Source organism: Buteo buteo, chromosome 1, assembly GCF_964188355.1.
Source record: "Buteo buteo chromosome 1, bButBut1.hap1.1, whole genome shotgun sequence".
NCBI lineage: Eukaryota > Metazoa > Chordata > Aves > Accipitriformes > Accipitridae > Buteo > Buteo buteo.
In genome coordinates this window covers 83,969,301-83,990,503 of record NC_134171.1, presented here as the reverse complement: position 1 = coordinate 83,990,503, position 21,203 = coordinate 83,969,301, and the positions used below count along the sequence as shown (strand labels likewise).

Below are 21,203 nucleotides of genomic sequence, written 5' to 3'. Positions count from 1 at the left end.
GAAATTCTCACTTCATACTAGTTGGCCACTAAAATACAGCCATCTCTGCCCATCAGGCTTTGTAATCCTGCGGCTTAATCCTACCAGGTTTTGTGTGAAGTCTATCCAGAGAAGTCTGCAGGCAATTCCTGCGCAGTTAAAATTCCAGGTAACTTTTGCAAGTGTGACTTACAAAAACCCAGGCCTTGAATGTGTCCCCGACCCCAACGGTTTCCATCTAACTGCCCTCACAATGTAGTGCCCTCATTTTTTTAAGGTCTGCTCTTTCAAAATTCAGGGCCTTAACGAGAGACCAACTTCCACTTGGACTTTCATGGATTTAAATGGAATTAACATGTTGTCCCTCAGTCCAAGGTTAATTTCTAAGAGCAGGAAAGAAATAGCGTCTATAGACATTTGAAATTCCTCCAGGACTTGCTGAAAATATGATCCACTTCTGGTGAAGCTGGAGATGACCTCCAATGTGAGTTAGTTCATCCAGCTAGCAGAAACTGCTCAAGCCAAACCACACCAGTTCGCTGTAAGCATCAGTAGAATCACTGCTACCAATACGATAATCAGTGACCGCTGCAGGTCTGTTTTAATCCACCATTTTCTTTGCCTCTGAATGAGAAATGAGGAGGAAAGCAAGCTGTAGAACAGACTGCCAGCGGACGGTGTGTTATCTGGAGATACCCTGTGCCCTTGTAGAACTGTCCTCCTCTCCACTCCTTACCCAGTGTAGCAAGGACACACAAAGACACAAATATTTTGCCTCACTTCAACCAGGCACCTGCCCAGCTTCTCACCTGGAAAATCCTAATTCAACATGTCCAAGGCCAAGTGGAGGCACAGGATGAGTGGAAGGAGACTGAGACTACAAGGCTGCTTCCCATTTCTTTTCAAATTCTCAATTACTCTTCCGCTAGCCTCTGTCTCACAGTGAGGTTGGAAGTCTAGCTCCCCGCTCAGCTCAGAATTTAAGCCTGGGGTGATGGTTTGCCAGCCCCTTGCCAAACTGCCACAGTTCTTTAACGCCTGCTTCCCCAGATAATTTTCTGTTAATTCAAAATGTCACACAGTAAAAAGGGGATAGTCCGTAGAAGTAACAGTCCATAAAACAAATCTCCCTCTAAAGAGCTTGCAATCGAGAGAGAAATCCTCAGAGACATGCAGGTGGCTGAACAGGACTAAAAATAGCTCTCGTGCCACCACCTACAGACCAAAGGGACTGTATGCAGACATGTAGATTTAGCAACCGAAATTCAGATATGCTAAGTACCGGTAGTCAGGAAAAACCACTGAAATTAGCAGAATCACAGAGAATATAATTCTGCTCAGTCTCTCTCTTCAGGTTTGAAACATACTCATGGATGCCTCTGCTTGAATTTTACCAGTGGCATATTTTTATCAGTGCACTTTGGCAAAACAGACCCTAACCAGCCTCTTTTGCATGTGCTTTATTCTGCTGCCTGCATTCCCCCTTCTGGGATATTTCTAAAAAATCTATTGTGTTACAAAAAAAGGTGACTGAAACAAACAGTGCTTTAGATAGACACCCCTACCACCTCATGGTTAGCCAGGTCTATTTTTAACCTTCTGCAAAAGATGGGGGACAGGGAACATCTTGCTGCTGCTTCAGAGGAGAGCTCTACAAAGAACTCTGTTGGCAATACTTCCTGGGGAGGGGAAAAGGAAACAAAATTTTTGCCCCCCTAAAGATGGAGCCCTAGTGCGAAAACAAGGTTTGTAAAGAAGAATTAGGGCATAAGCCCTGCTATGAGCTAAGCTTGCACCCATCATTCCCCTGCACCTGCCGGGGGGAAACCTTGCGTGTGAGCGCTGCTGATGCAACACAAAAGCTCATTGCATCATGCAACTGCCAGATGAGATGTTTGCGCTATAAGAAAAAGCTCAGGACACAGATCCCAGGCTCTTTGAGCAGCTCTAGGGTTAGGGACACAGCCAGCGAGGTCTGAAGAAAACGAAGACAGCCTGTAAGGTGACAGGCTGCCCTTTCAGGAGCTGGGATGCTTGGCAGCATTGCTTAATGACGTTAGGCTCTTGAGAGCTTGGCACTAGTGACCAACCCCAGGCGAGCCAAGGGCGGCACGGGCTGTGTGAAAAGCCTGTATCTGGTCACCGGGCTGCTGCTCTGCTGCATAAGGAAAAGCTGCCGAACACACGGAGATTTACCATGTGCTGCTAATTTGAGACAAACACATATTGCAGGTAGCAGAAATTGAGGAAACACTGATGCGATAACACTGGCTAAGAATGGGCCTGCCAGCACTGTACTTTGCTTTGCCTCCCCTTTCATCCCCTGATGCAGGTGTTTGGAGGCCCTTGCTAAGATTGGGCTTCCCTTAAAAAGTGGCATTTTTTGTGCAAGTCACATACATACGCTACAGAGACACCTCTGGTCATTGCAGGTTACATTGCAATGTTTGTTTTTCAGAGTTACACAAGTGATCCCAAATCTGTGACAAAAAAATCCCAGGTCCTCCCCCATACTCCCACCTTCAGGAAAAGTCTGCTTGCCCAGTACCTCGGGGAGTTTGCCTGGGACCTGCCTCAGAGCCTTTCATAAACCACAAATCCCATAGAATCCCTTTTCCATTCATAAGGAAAAAAGCTTCTCGATGCCGTGGGCAGAGCTGGAGGAACAGTTCAGCTTTGCCACAGACCTGCTGTTGCTTTATCTCTTTTCCCCCTCCCCTCTTGTTTTGACTGCAAGTTCTTTGGGGGCAGGTCGAGCCCTTAATAGAGGCTTGCACAGAATCTGGTGCAAACAGAATTCTGATCTTGAAGTGTTTTTATGAGTCAAGTGATCTTTAAGTCTGATTTCTCAAAACTAGGAGCCAGAGCCGTTGCCCCTTGGCTATCTGGACACGTTCTTACCTTACGCTCCTCACCCCCAGGTGGGAAAGTGCCACTGGCCCTGATGGCAAGCTGTCCCCTAAGGACTAGGGCGGTTTTGCCCTCCCTTGCTCCTAGCAGCTCATGGCTTGTTGGCGATTAACAGAATAAAAACCCACAGTAATGGTGCAACTCCCTGCCCCCCTTCACCTTTGAAAGCCAGAGGTCTTTGCGCGTTGAACATGCCTGGTTTCAGTCCCCAGCCACATTTTCCACAGTGTCAGTGCTAGCTGGCTGGGCTGTTTATTTTAGGAAACAAATAGCCATATCATTTGCACACGCCCTTATAGGCAGACACCGGCTCTCCACTCGCGTTCTTCAAAAGAAGGGAAGGCAAGATGAAGAGCTCTTTGTTGCTGTGCGTGGCCTTGGCCGTCTCCTCGGGGCTCATCCTTGTGGCAGGTAGGTGATAAATGAAGAGCATGGAAAACTGCGCTTAAGATATCAGTGACGGGGTTTGTGCGATCAGCCTTTAATTATTCTAATAGCCAAAAATCAGACCTCGAAGCCTGCTCAAGCAGTCATGCTTCAGTGGTACTTGGATACCTCAGTGTCTGCACCACGGAGCTGTGTGGTTTTAATTGCTGCCTTGAGAGTAAAGAAGTGATGACTAGCTGCAAATTTAAGACTTGATAATTACCCGTTTTTGATCGAGTTTCTGAAGCCATGAGCCGCAAACACACATGCTTGCTTTTCTGCAGTGCTAGGAAGCTTGCAAGACTCTTACCTGCTAGATTTAGAAACTTCTGAGATCTTCCCGGTAATCCTGCCATATAGCTACAGCCAACTTATTTCTGATTAAAAGGTAGTTTATCATCATATAACTCCACTGAATTTCTTGGAGACTCTTGATTTAGACTAAGATCAGACTGTCATTCCAGCACACTCCAAAGCACGGTTCGCAGGTAGCAGATACTGAGTATACTAATGCCGGATCTCTATACAACAGTCTAAAGTCATCCTCATTCACGCGGTGGATCTGGTCCGCAGCATTAAGTCGGTGCTCAGGAATAATCATCCCAACAGCATGGACAACAGTATGCCTGCATTGCCTCCAACTTTTGGGAAAGGGCATCTTATTGCCTACCCAGGCAGGTCCTTGGCAAGTACTGCTTCGTATGAAAAGTGACTAGCTGTATAATCGATTAGCTGAAAAGGCAGAAAATGGTGAGAAATACTGTGTCGGTTCAACGCAGAACCCAGTCTGGTTTTCCCCGTTCATACACATGGCTTAAGACATATACACACACGTAGGCAGCTTAGAGAGGAAGTCAAATTAGTTACATGCAGCCACAGGAGTTCTGTTTGTACTGCTTCTGTTAAAATGAACGTGTTTTGGGGCTAATTGAGCCTCTTCCTTCTTTAATAAAGTAGCCACTTGGACCTGCAGCAGAGTTTGAACAGATACTTTTGGAATGCATTTGCTTCTTCACTATGCTGCAGCTGGATTCTGTTGGGCTTCACAGTGTATTACAGGACAACCCAATATTGGAAGATGAGAAATTTTGTGAAAAAAATATCCGCGTGAGTGTTGAGGAGGGAGGGAACACCATATTGCAGTAAAACATGCACCAGAAAATCCAACCTACAGACATTTAGAAGGGCATTAGGAAATTTTGTATTTAACTACCTTTTCCCCAAAGGGACTTTACTGGGTGATATACAGAAGAATTGCTGATAAAACTCTCTTTTTTGGAGCTTTGTAGTTTTACTTAAAAAAAAAAATACATGGAGTACCTGTATCTTTTACAGTTACTGAAGCTAAGAGTATTACATGATGAATTAAATCAGGACAATATTTTTATAGTACAGTCAAAAACCCCCTGCATATTCATAAAAGAGTGTGTTAATATAATTTTAGAAGAGGAATTAAAGCCCGCTCCCCAAAGGTTTTGGGACAACTCCCAAAGCCAATAGGATCCAACATGAATATTGGCTTTGGATTAAGAGCTTAGAAAGAATTGCATACAGCATTAGATAAAATACAGTAACAGACACCAGAGCAAGGTCTATGTGAAGGACAAGAAGCTAGAGACTTTCTGTAAGACAAAAGAAAGGCCAAGACTCATGGAGGCAGACACTAAAGAAGCTTTTGTAGTAAGCTTCTGCTTCAGAGGGAAGTGTTCATGTTGCATGATGAGTTGGCAGAGAGGAAGCATGCAGAGCAACAGAGATTGGAATCGGGGGTACAAAGAGACAAGCACCATTAAAGTCCAAATAACGACCATCTCCATGTGTCAGACAGGATTATGTATTTCTGCCTTGGTGGGGCACAGCGCAGTTGGAAGTATGACTGGGCTTGCACTCTATGTGCACATTTTGCAGTGGCATTTGTTCAGCTGGCCAATTGTGCCAGATGCTATACAAAGAAATGCTGAAAGCCAGCCCTTGCTCTAAAGGGCTCAGTGGGCACACTATAGCAGGACAAAGAAAACCTGAGAGCAAGAGAAAGGGCAACATCTTGCACATGCCCGTAGTGGCTTGCTCCGCTGCCCAAAGCAAGGGACCAAAGTAATTTCCCTCCTAACTGAGGAACTCCACAGTCAATCTTCTTCACAAGGTATTCTGCCACCAATTGTCACAGAAACAGCATTTGTAACTAGCAGGTGAATTGTAGGGTCGGTCTGAGACATCATTTTAGACGGTTTAGGTGCCTTTTTCACAGTTATGGGGCCTGCAAGGTTCTCAGAAAATAACCCAGTGGAATGGAAGCCGACGAGACCAGCATTTTGTAGGGGCAGGAAGGAAGCTCCAAGAAGCCTCAGATAGAAAACCTGGAATACCATATGCATTACATTGTATGGACTAGATACCTGGGGGCTCTGCCAGTCAATACTGCAGAGGATCTGACCTTGTTTGGTCTTGCAGACAGCTTCATGTGACTGTAAGCTGCCACCAATAGTGGCTAACTATCAGAAAACTTACAGTCCAACTCGGGAATCCACGTGCTGCTCCTGGATCCCAGCTTTCGTGTTGCTCCCACAGGCTTTGAGCACTACCGCTTTTACCCGATAGTAACAGGGTCTGTTGTTCATAAAACCCAGCAGCTTGGGACATGGAGATTAAGAAAAAACACAGACATGAGCTTATGCAATATGTGTGTCTGCTTCCTTACTGATCCATGCTTTGATAACTTAAAGAAATCCAGCTATTAGGACCAAAGCTTTTAAGTCAAAGTGAGTCTAAAATCCTCCACAGACACGATGAACACAGATGTTTTCAGCCCGTTTCTTCTTTCTCTCCATGGTTAAACCAAGGGACAAGCAGAGTAGGCAAGTCCCCAGAACTGAAGGCCCACCTGAGCCCAACATAAACTGTCCCAGTCTTAAAAAAAAAAAAAAAAAAAAAAATTCGCTAGTTTTGGTACTTCTAAGCAGGCTGAAGGTGCTGTAGGAAAAGTGATGCTGCAAAGCGATGGCTGTGAATTTGGTTTTAGCAGCATTTAGAAACACAGAGTGTAAAAACAACCACTTAAGAAGGGTATGACTTTGTGTGCATATAAAAGCAAGGCTGGCTTGTTATGGGTGAAGCAACAAGAGGCTCTGGGTTGGGGAAAACCAAATAGCAAAGAACAAGCTATTTCAAATCCATCTACTTGCACAGTAAGAAGGCATTGCATGCTACCAGGAACATTCAAAAAGCTCCTGGGTGACAGATGGGATGTTTCACCCTATTTTGACTGAGTTTCATATTGAATAGTATGCTAAAAGTGCAGGAGACATACCCAAGCTGGTTCTTCTCTATTTGAGTAAGGAAATCAGGACGGTAGTTTTCCCTGCAAACCACAAGCATCATAAGGGCCCCTTGCCTTTCACTGCCAGGTTAGCAGGCTGCCTTCTTGCTGGGTCCTGTAGTGCTTTTTGGCATCTGTTCCCTCAGGCACCTGAAGGACAATATACCACTCAAGGAAAACGGACACATCTGCCACATTGGAAGGTCAGAAATATTTATTTAAAGGCCACACCCAAACTAGTGTTTAGACTCCTAGAATAGTTGTGGTGCACGATAGAAGAATTGGGTACCTCCCCTGTCAGGGTAAAAGCAGCAGTTGAAGAATTGCCAGGTATAGCTTGAGGCTTGCAAGGGGACTTTCTTCCCATTTCATGAGAAACCCCTGCAGGTTTGCCTCTCACCAGCCACACAGTGTCCGTACTCATGGTTTTCTCCTTCCTAGTCCCATCGCCTCTACATACAGAGCATACCGTAGACTGAGCAGGGAAGACGGCTGAACTCATCTTTGCCAAGAGGGTCATTTTTACCTATTGTATCCTGGACTTCAATCCATGCAGACACCATAATGGTGCATTTCTGGTATTCTCATCGCTTGGCTTTCTGCTAGAGCAGGTTTCAAGGTTTTTCTTCTTGACCCAGGGACTGCATATCCTGTGCTTGCAGGTGATCCACAGGACTCTGAGAACAAGGAACATGTGCTGGTCAATAACAAGTGTCAGTGTGTAACAGTGACCTCAAAGTTCGTCCCCTCCAAAGAAAATCCTGATGAAGAAATCCTGGAGAGAAACATACGCATCCTGTAAGTGGCAGACACATATTACATGGAGATGGTGAGCGGGAGAGGAAGCATTATATGAGATCCATTTTGTTTGCAATGTTTCCCATGTCCTGGCATTGATGAAGTGAACTGTTTTTCCCATGGGCTGCTTTCTATGGTATCCTAGAATATTTTCTTTTTCTTCATGTTTTTCTAGCTCACATGAACCTATCTGGTGTTGGTCCCTTCAGATACAAAAGCATCTCCATGTTTTAAGCGGTCCAGTAGTAACTTTAAAAATAGGCCGGGGAGGTAGAATAACCTTTCTACTGTTGATCTAATCTGAAACCAAACTGGGCCCATGACACTGGCCTTACTTACCGATCACATAGCAAGCCTGCTATTTTATAGGCTGGAAAAACTAGTTAATGCCTAAACTGTCAGAAAAAGATTAATCCTGTGAGGCAGATCTCAGTTCAAGAGTAGGATTTTGTCCTCTTTATTCACTGAAACCTTACAGAAGTATGCACGTCTCTTGGAAACATGGAGCAAGTTCAGGCTCAGAGCTGCAGTTCTGGTAGAGCTCGTAACAGGAGAAATACTAATTAAACATCTCTATGTCCTGCAAGCCTCTAGGGCATCTACCAGCTCAGAGTTTAAAAACCAAAACACAGACCAAAAAAAGGATTATCAGCACTGTCACCTTGAAAGTGGCACTTTCAGAAATTGCTGCAGTCCTCTTGGGGAAGGTTGTTGCCTTTGAGGGCACAGAAGGGCCAATATCTGCCGTTCCTGGACTTTGCTGTAGAGAAGGGTTGGAATGGAAAAAACCTGAAGAACAAGATGAGGGTTGAAAATTCTTCACAGCAGCCTAGTCCCCTGTTTAATATGCAGTTTTCATGAGAGTGATTCTCTTCCCTCCATTGCAGAGTCCCCCTGAAGGCTCGAGAGAACATCTCTGACCCCATGTCCCCACTCAGAACCACTTTCGTCTATCGCATGACTGAACTGTAAGTAATTTTATTTATTAAGTTCACTTCCTAAGATTTAACGTCCCCTGCAGCATTGCCCGCAGCAGCTCAGAAATGTGCTTGAAGGCCAGTAGAGAAGGTGACTCAGGGTCACAGAGGAGAGTTTTCCCCACGGAGCCTAGCTTTCATATTCTGTTGCAAGCCAAGAAATTGTTATCTCTGTGATTAATTCACACAAAAAGGTCTCACATTTACAGAGAATGTTTCATTCTGACCCCTGTTCATCTCGAATGTCTTAAATATCAGCAAATTACACATTGCCTGTTTAATCCTCCCTTTTAGAGACCAGTCTTGCCAATAGCAGCTTGACAACACTAAAAGCATCTGGCTGGGAGTTCCTGTGTAAAACCTAGAAAGGCCACAGTACTCTCCTACCTACATCTGTAGATCAGCAAGGAAGATTTGGGTTTCACAGGGGCATCTTTTCCTCACAACTCTTAACACTTGTTCTATTCTCCATGTCTTCCAGCTGCAAAAAATGCAATCCTGTAGAAATTGAGCTGGGTGGTGAGATATACCAGGCCCAGCAGAGCACCTCCTGCAACGAACCTGAAACCTGCTACACTTACAACAGGGACAAGTGCTACACCACAACCTTCCCTTTCATTTACCACGGGGAGATGAGAGATGTTAAAGCAGTTCTGACGCCAGCATCCTGCTACGCCGATTAGCCAAATCCACTGCTATACTAATGCCTCATTGCACTCAGTGTTCCTATCAAAAATACATGTATAGCACCATAGTACCTGGATGACAGTGTCCAAAATATCAACTCCCAGAGTAATGCCAGCTCACCTCTTCGTATCGTTTTCAACATCAGACTAGTGCCATCTCCCAAGAGCAGCTACTGGTTGTCATAGACTGACTCTGTTCTCATATTCCTGGAACATATCTGCAATGCCATTATTATACATCTCATATGTTATCACATGATACAGACCAGTTCCTCAGCAGGTATAAATCAATAATTCCCCTGAAGTCAAGGAACCTGTCTTTTTGACAGTTTTCCACCGGTCTTCATCTAAACAAGGCTACCACGGGCATCAGCAGGAATGTCCGTGTACTTCCCTCCATGAGCAATGTAAAGCAAACCTCTGCACAACCTTTATACAAGACCCTTTGATTAAATTAGCAGAATTTGTGCCATTATTAGAAGGCTGTTGTACAATCATATTTGAGAGATAAGATGGGGGATGAGACCAAGAATTCAGATTTCAACGTTACTTTACAATTGGGCATTCTAGACCCTTCTAGTACTTTGACAACTGCAAGCTTCTAGTTCTCACTTACATTTAGAGAAGATCAAAAGACAGCGCTACACTGAATGGTACTGCAAAGTTGCCAGGCCCTCAGCTGTGCCAGGAATAGTAAACTTTTCTAGGACGTGTTAGATATTTCACTTTCCATGCTTATTTACTGATATTGCTGCCTTCTTCCACCCCTTATCCCAGTTCAATTGATGAAAAAAAAAAATCAAGTTGGCTCAAATTTCTTTTCTTATTCCTCATTTTGCATTTAAAGCGTCAAGAAATTCTGCAAAGGTGACTCAATTGGTAGAGCAGGACCCTAGTTAGGGATTCATTCCTTCTTTCACACAAGTAGTCTTTTTCTTCATACAAGAAGCCCTCACCAAATACGGGAGCTGATTCTGTATTGCACCTTGCATTTAAATGCATTACACTCGTTATTGCTCATAGGAAACATCATGTATGAGTGCATAAGTTGTCCAGCATTACATTTGGGATGGCTGGTATGTTTCTCACTGTTGTCACAAGTTGATTGTAAAGCCTTAGGCTGTTCTGAAAAATCCTTATCTGGCTTCACGCGTAATTGGAATAATAAAACAGCAAAAACGTTACTTCCATAATTGTAGCTTTGTTAGTGAAACATCAAATAAACTTTTCTCTGCAGCAGTCTGTGTTAATTCCAGTTCAATAAGAACTCATAAGAAAAAGCCAAGTCTATAAGCATATTCTTTCCTCCTTCACAGTGAAGTAAGGAGCTCTCCCTAAATAACTGCTTCTACTTACAGGCAAAGCCTCCTGAAATACTGGGACAGAAACATTATGATGCACTTGCACAAACTATGACAGATTGAGGCTGAACTGGTTTATGATTTTAGGATCAGCTCCGCATCACTGAGCTGCTTCAAGGCCCTGTGAATCAGTGCAGGATCAATGTTTAAAAATCCAAACACTGCGTAAATCACTCTTGAAATTGCAATCCACAGATCAGAATTTTACCTCACCACTGCAACAAGTGCCTTCAACATAGGTTTGTCAGGGGCTAGTCATTCATATGCAAGGTGTCTGTCCTAAAGAAAAAACAATCTTGTAGACGCCAAATTTTGAAGACTAAAAGAGTAAAGAGGACCGAGACATAAATTATTTTCATGTTACATCAGAGTTATGGAAAATGAACTCAAAAAAAATCATTTTTTTTCCCTCCTTCATGCAAAAAGATAGCTAATTCAAAAAAATGCAAAATGCAAGGGGAGGCAAAGAGACTCCTGCCATGTACTGACACAGCTGTTAGTATTTCAGTGGTTAGGTACTAAGCTCACTGAAGTTTGTCTCAAAGACATTTTCATCTTGAAAGTCCTGGTGCTCACCAACCTAGGAGCGCTGTGATGTTAGAAGTTAGTGAGTCACGGTGAGGCTGCATTTCGTCTCCCAACACAGCTCTTCAGTTTACAGCCACAGGAACTTGCCAGTCCTTGGGGCTCTGCCTCTACTCCTGAACTGTGTGCCTAAATGTGAAGTTTCTACATTTGTTTGTACATCCTGTTTTAGAGACAATGGAAGATTCACATTTACTAACAACAGGAATGGAAATCACCCTGCAGCACATCTTGGGAGTCCAGCAATGCCAGCACAACAGACTATTCCTGAGAAGCGTTCAGGAAAAAGGAAATCAAAGCACAGACTATTATCCAAGCAGCTGTGAGCAAGTACTTTGCTTAGATAATCTTGGGCAGAGCAAACAGCCGCTGGGAAACAAGAAAAAAAGTGTTCAGCAAAGTCGGCACATGCCGTTCAGCTTTATAATAAAGCAGGATTCATTCCCCCTGTCTTTTGTCACAGAGAGAAGCCTATGCTGACAGCCCTGCCTACCCCTTGGCACTGGATTGTGTTAGCTGGGTTTTAAATGATAACTCAAAGCAACACAGCAAATTAAATCACGCTCTGAATCCTTACCTGAAGACCCGGACAGTAAAATAGGAGCAAGTGAGGCCTGCTTATCCCTGAGAGCATACTGGGGAGGGTCTGGGACCTTCTAGTCCAGGGAAGAGGATGCTAATGGACGAGGGAAACTCCCTTTGCTGGAGGTTGTCTTACATGCGCCAACAAAACCATGCCCTGCTTTGAACGATCAAGTTTTTCAGACTGTGCGGCCACTACTTCAAAGTGGGATTTTTTTCGTGAGTCCTAATGTTGGGCGTAAGAATACCTCCCTTGGTGTGAAGTCCTCTGTTTTGTTCTCTAATTGACAGTGGTGGGACAACCCTTCCCACGTGGGCTGGCAATACTTTCCTACAAGCTCCATCTTTTTCTTCACAGGTCAGGTTGGTTCTTTAGCTGCATTTAATGTTTCTTGAATAGTTCCTCCTAGTGCATTTAAGCTAAATGCATTTTGTCTCAAACTTGTACGAATACATTTGTATTTTATCTCCTCACAAACTACTTCTAGACTTAATTCTTCCCACGTCTGTCCTCCTTGCCTAAATACCGTTCTGTTGCTTATGCAATGTTGAGTTAAAGAGGGATTTCTCACTAGTTTTTTTAGAAGTCCTTTTTAAAGCATGGAAATTTATCCTCATAATCCTGTTTCCAGTTTGACCAAAAGGTTTATTTAGCAGCAGAAACTACAGAACATATAAAAGCTGAACAAAACAAATCCTTGAGCTCAAAGACATTGTTTTACAGTAGGGAATTCAGCAAAGGAAGCAGCTTATGACCATAATCAACCAGGCAAAGCTGCAGTTTAACTCACAAATAGGCCAAAGGGCTATGGGACAGCCCAGTTCCTGCACTTTAAAGGCTTCAGCTGTCTTTATTAGGTATTTTTGGTGTAGCAATAGATAACAGGCTATGATTTTTAGTGGCCTCACTATATTAAGTCTACCTTTGTTAGCACAAGGTTTGTCCATGGTGGGATCTTTCTGCAGAAGAGAGTCGCTTTGTACACTCTCAGGTGGAAGGTTTCATTTTTTCAGTAGGTATGTAGATTGCAGCCAGTTATGCCTTAAGGAATTCAGAGATCACTTTTTCATATTCTGTAAAGCAGTAAGCACAATGTGGATGCTTAAAAAACAATAAGTTTTTTGTGGGCCAGGGTCTTTGACTTAGCCAGCACATTACAGCACAAGACATCATCAGTGCCTTCTAGCCAAGCCCAAGCACCGCTAAGCTAGCCAAGTGGTTTGTGCCTGGAATGTGGTAGTCCACATTCCATTGTCAAACTACCTGGCCATTTCAGAAGTAACTCAAAACTACCTTTAAGTTTATTCTAAAGGAAGAATATTCTTTCAGGAGCAACTCAGCTACTAGCTTCTATTAATCTTAAGATAATTTAGAAATCCGTATTAATTCACGGTCACGAAAATAATTTCTCTTATTTTGTCGTATCTCTTCAGTCACTTTCTTGCAAGCTTTGGATGTCGCCTCTGGAGCTCTACTATCATTTCCCCCAGCCAGCATTTTCAGAAGGAACTGAAACAAAAGATTTAACATAAGCATGATTAACAGCCTCGAATGACTCTTAGAGAGCAATTGAAAAAAAGATGAAAATATGTAAAGAGAAAGGGTCAAGAATCCAGCACATATATTGCTCAGTTGCAGCTGTTGCTTATGATATGAGATCAAACTCAGTGAAGTCCCTTCTTAGGCATTCCGAGGTTGAAATCTGTTCTGCACCCACAGTTAACATTAGCACTGGCTTCTGCACATGCTGATGGCATGTAAGAATGTCAGCCACGCAAGCTGCAAAGCTATGAGAGTCCCAAGCGTACATCAAAGTACCTGTTCACTTGCTCCCAGGATGCCACTTTGTACTGGTCCTTCACGTGAAGCTTGAACAGGGGGATCCCAGCACCACTTTCAAGACCCCCTGCTCAACAGAGCTCCAGCTGCCTTCTGAAGCCCCATTTGCAATTACACCAGTTCCTCCCCTCCAAAAGCTCCAACACACAGAAGAGAGAAGAAGCAGACGTCCCTAATCTAGGCGGTTTTACAACCAGGACCTTGGGACAACACAGCAATAGCCACAAGCACATCAACATGGGGACACAGACAATACCCTCAGCAGATTCCCATGACTCACCCAAGGCTTTCTGTAGCCCTTTCTTTCCAGGAAATCCTTAAAGGCCTGTGTGCTGTGGAGCTGTGTGACTTCCATCTCCTGAATTTATTTCCACGGTAGATGAAAATAAAACATTCAGATTTCATTTTTATGTACAGGTTCCACGTGCCTAAAGAAACCACGCAGCGTATATCTGTCCAGCTCTCACGAAAACTTATCAACCAATAAGTAATTTAAATGCTAACAGCTCTAACTAGTTCAGATTTCATTTTCTCGTTTCAAAGAAATGAGGTTGCTTCGTGAATGTGAAGTTGATTTTAACAAATTATAGCCTATGAACCTGTAATGTGATGTCCTGTGCTACACAAAGTCATTTCCACCAGCATCTTTGGTAAGGAAGGCAGGAAGGGTTATTCTTCATTATCCCAGTAAGCACACCTACCCTCGATAGTCTATTCCCTGGAGGGGCTGGAAAAAGTAGGTGGATTATCATTCGACTGTAAGCTTTGCCTTTATTTTTAGGCAGCATTAACAAAACCATAACCTTTGCCTTTGTGTTCTTCTGAGCTCAGCTGTTCCCAGGCATCCTCTCTGCAAAACTTCCTCCTTTGTTTTACAGACAGTGTTTCTTCATAAACCAGGAGTGACACTTGTCATCCAGCTCACCAGCCCTTTGCATGTGGCATGACTTTAGTCACATGCAACTCCTCAGTTCTACTTTTGGAAGGGCTGCCCTCTAGAGCATGAACGATGTCTTCCCTTTTTACTGTGTAGTAAGTGTGAAGATGGAGTAGATCTTTTTTTTATAAAGAGGAAACTAAACCTACATCTAAGTAAACCAAGCAATTGAAGAACATGCCTGCTCTTCAAACTCCTCCTAATAACACTTCATACCACAGCTGAATCCAGCACCTTTGTCAAGATAGGTATTACAGTCAAATAAAATCAAGATAGAAACACCCTAAAACATTCTGAGGTATCAATTGCATATGAATGCATTTCGGCCACATATGATACTATGAGCATTTAAGAGACTAGATTTACAACAGCTACTTCACCTAAATCTTGCTTATTTGCCTTGTAGAGCTATTGTCCACATACAGGTGCCATGAAGCCACAATCTAATCCAAGTGAATGAGCTTGTTTGAACCATGGATATCTCAGCTTGGATAACATGATCTGTTCCACATCTGTTTGTGGCTGTCAGGCACAATACAGTACCCAGAGACATTCCCATCAGAAAATAATCTCTCATAGCTACGTCACAAAAAAAACATTATCACTTTTTTTTTTTTTTTTACATTCACCATACCTTTTCAGACGGGTTCTTTGCATTCCCAAGGCTGTTGATTGTTGCCTCTGGAGCTTTTAATGGTTCATTAGCTTTCTGTTTTCTCCATGTTTTGGGATCAAGATACCACGCTCCATATCTGATCTTCTCCCATTTTGTTTGGGAAAGGACCTGCAAAAAAACACTGTTGCAGTGTTCTTTCATCATGTTTGCATTTGTCCTTCATACCATAGGCAGTACAGAGACTGTCACAGAACCTGAATAACACCTCTGAAGAGTCTACCAGGGATGATCTTGTACCCTACAACTATACAGTACAAAGGTGGTGGCTGATGAGAACGCGTGACTAGAAATTTCTTCCCTTTTCCCCCCACAAAGGCAAACAGTATTAAAAGCTACCTCTGAACATCACTACCCTCAAGTCATCTGACCATTGTTTGTGTTTTTTTTAAACTGGTTTTTGTGAGAACCTGGGAAGGAAGTCTGTGAGGTTCATACTTCGTGAGTCAGAGGCTCAACGAATGTTTTTTTATTTCAAAATCAAATTTCTGAACATGGAAAAAAACCTAGCTACAGGGTTGGAGAAACGCAAACTTTCAGTTAAGCCAGAACTGGCCCAGGTTTCACCTCTTACCTAAAATCCTCTAGCAAACATTTTCCCTAAAACCCTTCTTAAGAAATAATAGTTGTTTAGCTTAAGTAAATTTTAAATAATAGAATTAATCACTCAGAGTTAATCACTTAGCATTAGGACTCAGGGGTCATAGCATAATATTGTGTGATTTAGTATATTATTCATTTAGCAATACTTAGCATGAGTAGCTACGTTTGCTGAAGCCTTAGGCCACAAGCTGTTAACTTTCACCTAGATTTGCTGAACTTTTACCTACTTAAGCAGAAGACCTACTCCTGAGCCAGCACAAACCGGAAGATAAGGAGGCCACAACTGTCAGCAGAAGCTGCAACTCAAGAGGATAACGGCCTGCCTGGAGATGGTGAAGGAATCCAATAAGGTGTTAGATCGCAGCCCAGAATCACCATTGGACCAAACGAAACGTGAAGAACACATGTGGGGTGGGTGCATAGATTGTAAAGTTATAATTGCCCAGGGATTTCTTTGTTCAGGGTCCCTATCCAGAGGCACCCAGCTCGAGCTGGTTTTTTTTCCTGGCTGTACCATTTGAATAAATTATTTTTTCATAAGATTTGATGCCTGAGACTCTGCTATGGGAAATGTAGGGTTTGAACTGCGAAGACACTTCTTTAACAGCCTCCTCCAGGTTTTACCTCAACCATATATGGCCTTTGAGTATGTATTCAATGATTAAAAGAAAATACAGCAGGAAAAGAGGGTAATGGGAAAGGTAGGGACTGGATGGTCATTGCCCTGTGCTTCAGCTTCTAGTTGTTAACACCTACACCAGCCCCTCTGCTCTCCTACATCAGGGCCACAGATACCCTCGGCACTGAAGACTTCCTGAAGCTTCAACTGTAACATCTAACAAACCACATCTTGAGATGGGTCAGACATGATGTCCTTCACCTAATCCAAAGCTCACACAGTATTCAACCATGTTTTTCTGTTGATTTCATTGGCTTTGGATATAAGCAAAACCACCAAGAATCCTTTAGTCTGACCAGCAAAGACTGTATGGTTGAGCCCTAAATAATACTCTTGTGTGTCGTTCTCCTATTTCACTGCACTGCTGCATGTAAAAAAGTAACCATTATGGAACATTTCCTTTTTCAACTGCACGCTGGATCCTTAAGATACAATTATAGAGAAATATCAAGTGCTCCCTGGAAAAAACAGGCTCCTCGATCATCTCCAGCAGGCACCCTCCCCCACAAACCATCCAAAACAATTAGAATTTTGCAAATGTACATGTGGGCTCTTTTACCTTAACCTGGCAGGACAGGCCCCTTAGGTAATGAGAACTCCTGATAGCTAACTGGGGAGGTGAAATCTCCTGGCTCTTTGACTGCACTGCTTCCGCAGTGTTGAATTTCACAGCATGGAAAGGTGAAGGGACAGTGGCCTCCCTTTCACAGCTGGCGTTGAGCAAGCTCACCAGGGTACCTTCATCAATACTGCAGTTCCCTCCTCCCTGGAACAATAACCCCAGTACAGTGTCAGAATGGGGAAGAAAGAAACATCTTATTACTAGTATTTTCTTGCATGCATTTCTCTCCCCGCTCCCCTCACTCCAGTCTATAGTACTATTAAACTCAGCATCACAGTTTCAGCTGATCTACAAATATGCTCGCATTAGCATCATTACAGTGATGAGGCAAGCACAAAGTCAGCTTGGAACCAACACATAAATTGGTGTATTAATTTCAGATAAAAGGGGACTGCTCCAAGGGGAGGCAGTTAAATAGTCATTTGGACATGGATGGCTTCCCTGGGAAAACAAACAAAAAACAAACAAAAAACCAAAAAAAACCCCAAACCAAACCAAACAAACAAAAAACCCCAAAACCCCAAACCAAACAACAAAACTTTCTGAAGCAAACTTACTTAGCTGTATTTTTGTATAATGATACTTATACCTTGCTTTACATTTTAGTGGGGTGAGCCCTATTAGTCACAACAGGACACCAGAGCTGAGTGTCAAACAAAAAACCTTGGTTTTGACTTTGGCTCTCAGATTCACAAATCCAGAGCCACATTTTTACTTATTAAGTCCAAAGACATTTAGCCTAAATGAAGTGATTAAGTTTCTAGAATCAAAGAGAGCAGGCGGTGGCAGTTTTGGTTTACTTACCAAAGACATAACCCAGTCACAAAAATGCTTGGTTACTCGCTTTACATGTTCATCAGGGGGAATGAAGTCAGTTGGCATGGCCTCCTTTTCTCTTGCTGCTACCTTCTTGGAAAGCTGTGTACACCGGTTTTTGCCTCGAGACTCTGTGCCGCTGCAGATATTAATGCAGTACAATCTGAGACACCCTTTAATTAGCTGCAGTGATAGCTGTCACCACACAGTCAGTATTAGACAACAGGTTAAAGCTGGATCCTGTGTTTGCACATATGCCTTTGGATCACCGGTGGTGCAGTTTACCACCGTACATCGCATGATTTTTGCAAGGAATAGCTTGAGTAGTTTTAACCAGTTGCTAAGACCACCTTCACAAACAGAAGAAAGGGCTGGACCTGCTATATCAAACAGTGCAGTCTCAGGGTTTGGATGCAAGGCTTGAAATAACCTGCCACCTTCAAAACAGAAAATCCTAAAAAATTGAAGCTCAGAGCTGTATGTGCCAATCACTCTGCCTTTCTGCCATTATTAAAAGTGCTGAGGGAAGAATAAAGTGACACCGCTTATTTTGCCTTAGCTATTTCAGCCTGTAAAAATAACCACCAGTGAGGCTGCCTCCTTATGTTTCTGTATCAGCCAGAACTAATCCTGACTGGTCTCTGAACAGGTGATGGGATATCAATCAATTGATCAGTATCATTGAGGAAGGCAAGGGAACTTATCTTTTAATGACAACTACTCCCCTGACAAATTGATGTAAGTTTTAATTAAGTGCTTAAATTCCATTTTCCACTCATGAAAGAGAAGGGGGCATTCGGAGACATTTTTGTTGCCGTGTTCATGTTGTCCAATACTCACTGTACTCGTGTCTTGGCAGCTGTTACTTTGCTTTGCGTGTCCTCCGTATGATCCAGCACCTCCTGAAGGGGTTGGTTCTCCTCTTCATAGTCATTGTAGCCAGACTTGCTCTTCAAAAGCATTTCAGGATCCGGGACACCAGCAACCTCTCTCAAGAGCTGCAAGCCAAGCAAAAAGCCAGCCTGTGTTCAAAAATAACCTCATTGGAAGAAGTCTGCTTGGGGGCTGTGGGAAGGACTGCCCAACATGCATGTCTCCTTGGGTCTACTAGCAGTTAAGGCAGTTCATAGTCCACAGGCCTCAATTTATAGACCTTCTTCAAAAATCTGTAAAGCATTAATTGCAACTCAGGCTGCTTGCTAGATCTGTGAATCATGCTGAAATTCTAGTCTCTGCAATCTTCTATGGCAATCTGCTGTACCATATACAAAGTTTTCCTTCAGCTGCTTTTAAGTTTCCTTTCTTTTAGTACAATCCCTCGTTTCATCATTCCATTGCCCCAGCAATAGCAACCTGGGATCAGGGAGAGCTCTGCTGTTGCCTGGTCTCACAGAACAGAGACCCAGCTCCCTTTTCTGAATTTTAAGGCTTCTCCCAATGAACTCATCCATCATCTTACTGCATCCGAACCTTAGGTGAGTATATGCCCTTAGACAAGGCTAAACAATACTTAGGGGCTTCACCCCACCTTCTGTAGCAGGAAGCCTGTCCCTTGCAAAAGTCTCCAAGCTCTCCCATTCCTTTTGAGAGATACTACAAGCAAAAAGCTTAATTTTGCCACTGTATCTGGTCACTGTCCTCCATCTGCAACATCCAAAGAAGCATGTTCCAGAAGTTCCCACCCACACAAGAGACAAGGACCTGCTAGCTTTTGCTTGCATGAAGCAAAGAAAGTTGAAGAACTGGAAACTGGGAAAAGAGGATGATTCTCTAAACAGGCTGAAAAATAAAGGTAATGAGATATACTCTGCTATCTTGGGCATATTCCTAACTTATCAGTTCTGATTTGATTTGCTTCCTGCACTATAATGTCTTTTTGTATCAATGCCTAGCGATAGCTTAGCAGGTAATGCATTTTCTGTAATCTGTTGACGGCAGGCACTAGATTTCTCAATTAGCCCATTTGTAATATTGTTCCACAATTAACTTGCTGACAATTTGGACCTACTGTCTAAATGTAAGTTACCTTTAATATTAGTTGCCTTCTTTTTTCTTTGGAAAGAAACACAAGTTGCTGTGTTTTGTTTTGTTTTGTTCTTTTTTAATTGACCACAGTAGCTGCATGCTAGGTTAGTTTCCCGTTCCAACTCTCCGAAGAAACAATGTTTAAACAGGATTACAAAATCATTACCTTTGCAGAGATACTTTTTTCCAAGCCTGGGTAGAGAATCAAGGGTTGCTGGTTCAGACAGCACTCTATCTGTGCAACATAATCCCTCCTGGCTTGCTGCAGCAGGCTGAGCTTGGAAAGAGAGACCTGCGTTTTGGCACACTTCTTCCTTTTCTTCCATGGAACTGTGGACAAAGATTTCAGTGTGCGGTTTTGAAGGGTAATTAAGACAGGCCGCTTTCTACCGTACACAATCATGTTATCCAATGAAGGAGGAAAGCCATCTCTGAAGTCATCTAGACCTTTTTTCAGGAATATCCAGCGCTGACCATTAAGGGAGTCCAAGAACCTCAGTCTGCTTTCTCGAAAGTCCTTATAAGACATTTTCTCCCTTCTGTAAGCAAATTACATTAAGCAGAGCTTAAAGGCTGTATTCTAATCAAAAAGACTTGAGTACATTTAGAGTACAAGTGGATATTCAACTCCAAGCATGTTTACCCACACTGGCCAGCAGTTTGCTGCTACTCAGCTTTTGAGAAAAGCTTATAAAACACTGACTTAATCTGTATGAAGGACACCCACCAAACCCCAGCATTTCCAGCTCTCAGAAATCCTGGCATTTCAAAAATTTGTTTTTAAATCAAAAATTGATAATGTTATAGAGCTTCTGTTTCGAGACATTTATTTTATACATATGTATATTGCTTCAATGACATTAAAATATTTTAAAGCTATATGTTCAAGATCACCAGTGTTCCTTACGAATGCCTCATTTCAGTTGATCACAACTTTTCCAGCTTTCAGCCACTCCACATTTCATTTGTGGCCTACCAAATTAGTTAATGTTGCAAGAAGGACTTAAGAGTTGGTAGCTGAACCAACCTTCATTTTCCAGAGCTTGCAGATACAGCGTCCAACCTGCTGTTTCCAAGGTGGCTCAGGTTGTTGAAGGGGACACTGGTAGGAGGCTGGCCATGGCAGCCTGGAGCAGGCAAACTGGAATAAGAGACCCTCTGACTGTTTGCTGAAAAGGTCAGAGGCTGAATTAACTCTGAGGTGGCAGCGATTTTTATCTCCAAGCAATACCTGAGGAACCCCACAAGCATGGTAACGGAGTGATTTACAGTTATGAAACTCATTTAAATCCTCTTTGATCTGTAGGGATTAAATGCAGGACAAGAAAGCAGTGACTTCATATTTACTATCTTCCCCAGAACAACATTGCCTGTGCTATGGCAAGGTA

At 43.0% G+C, this 21,203-nt stretch overlaps 2 protein-coding genes across 2 annotated transcripts; one reads left to right on the top strand and one right to left on the bottom strand.

The window, feature by feature from the left end:
* The first annotated feature begins 3,092 nt into the window (after nt 1–3,092).
* JCHAIN (joining chain of multimeric IgA and IgM) lies at nt 3,093–10,534 on the top strand. The gene is made up of 4 exons (XM_075027022.1): nt 3,093–3,300; nt 7,294–7,429; nt 8,317–8,397; nt 8,888–10,534. Exons 1-4 carry the CDS (start codon nt 3,237–3,239, stop codon nt 9,087–9,089), a joined length of 483 nt encoding a protein of 160 aa, XP_074883123.1. The 5' UTR covers nt 3,093–3,236; the 3' UTR covers nt 9,090–10,534.
* A 1,723-nt stretch (nt 10,535–12,257) lies between these two features.
* Nucleotides 12,258–20,344, bottom strand: FAM47E (family with sequence similarity 47 member E). The gene is made up of 7 exons (XM_075026929.1): nt 19,982–20,344; nt 18,631–18,788; nt 17,779–17,929; nt 16,912–17,118; nt 15,032–15,181; nt 13,741–13,818; nt 12,258–13,130 (listed from the first exon to the last, which is right to left on the bottom strand). The coding sequence occupies exons 1-7, from the start codon at nt 20,342–20,344 to the stop codon at nt 12,981–12,983; spliced, it is 1,257 nt and encodes a 418-aa protein (XP_074883030.1). The 3' UTR covers nt 12,258–12,980.
* Between the last annotated feature and the right edge of the window lie 859 nt (nt 20,345–21,203).

Excerpts from the sequence above, each read along its gene's own strand:
- JCHAIN (XM_075027022.1), top strand. The coding sequence starts at position 3,237 with ATGAAGAGCTCTTTGTTGCTGTGCGTGGCCTTGGCCGTCTCCTCGGGG. Across the intron at positions 3,301-7,293 it reads GGGGCTCATCCTTGTGGCAG|GTGATCCACAGGACTCTGAG; the intron begins GTAGGTGATAAA and ends CTGTGCTTGCAG. Across the intron at positions 7,430-8,316 it reads GAGAGAAACATACGCATCCT|AGTCCCCCTGAAGGCTCGAG; the intron begins GTAAGTGGCAGA and ends CCTCCATTGCAG.
- FAM47E (XM_075026929.1), bottom strand. The coding sequence starts at position 20,344 with ATGTCTTATAAGGACTTTCGAGAAAGCAGACTGAGGTTCTTGGACTCC. Across the intron at positions 17,930-18,630 it reads GCTGCCAAGACACGAGTACA|CGGCACAGAGTCTCGAGGCA; the intron begins GTGAGTATTGGA and ends TAATATCTGCAG. Across the intron at positions 17,119-17,778 it reads GTGACTGGGTTATGTCTTTG|GGAGGAGGGAACTGCAGTAT; the intron begins GTAAGTAAACCA and ends TTATTGTTCCAG.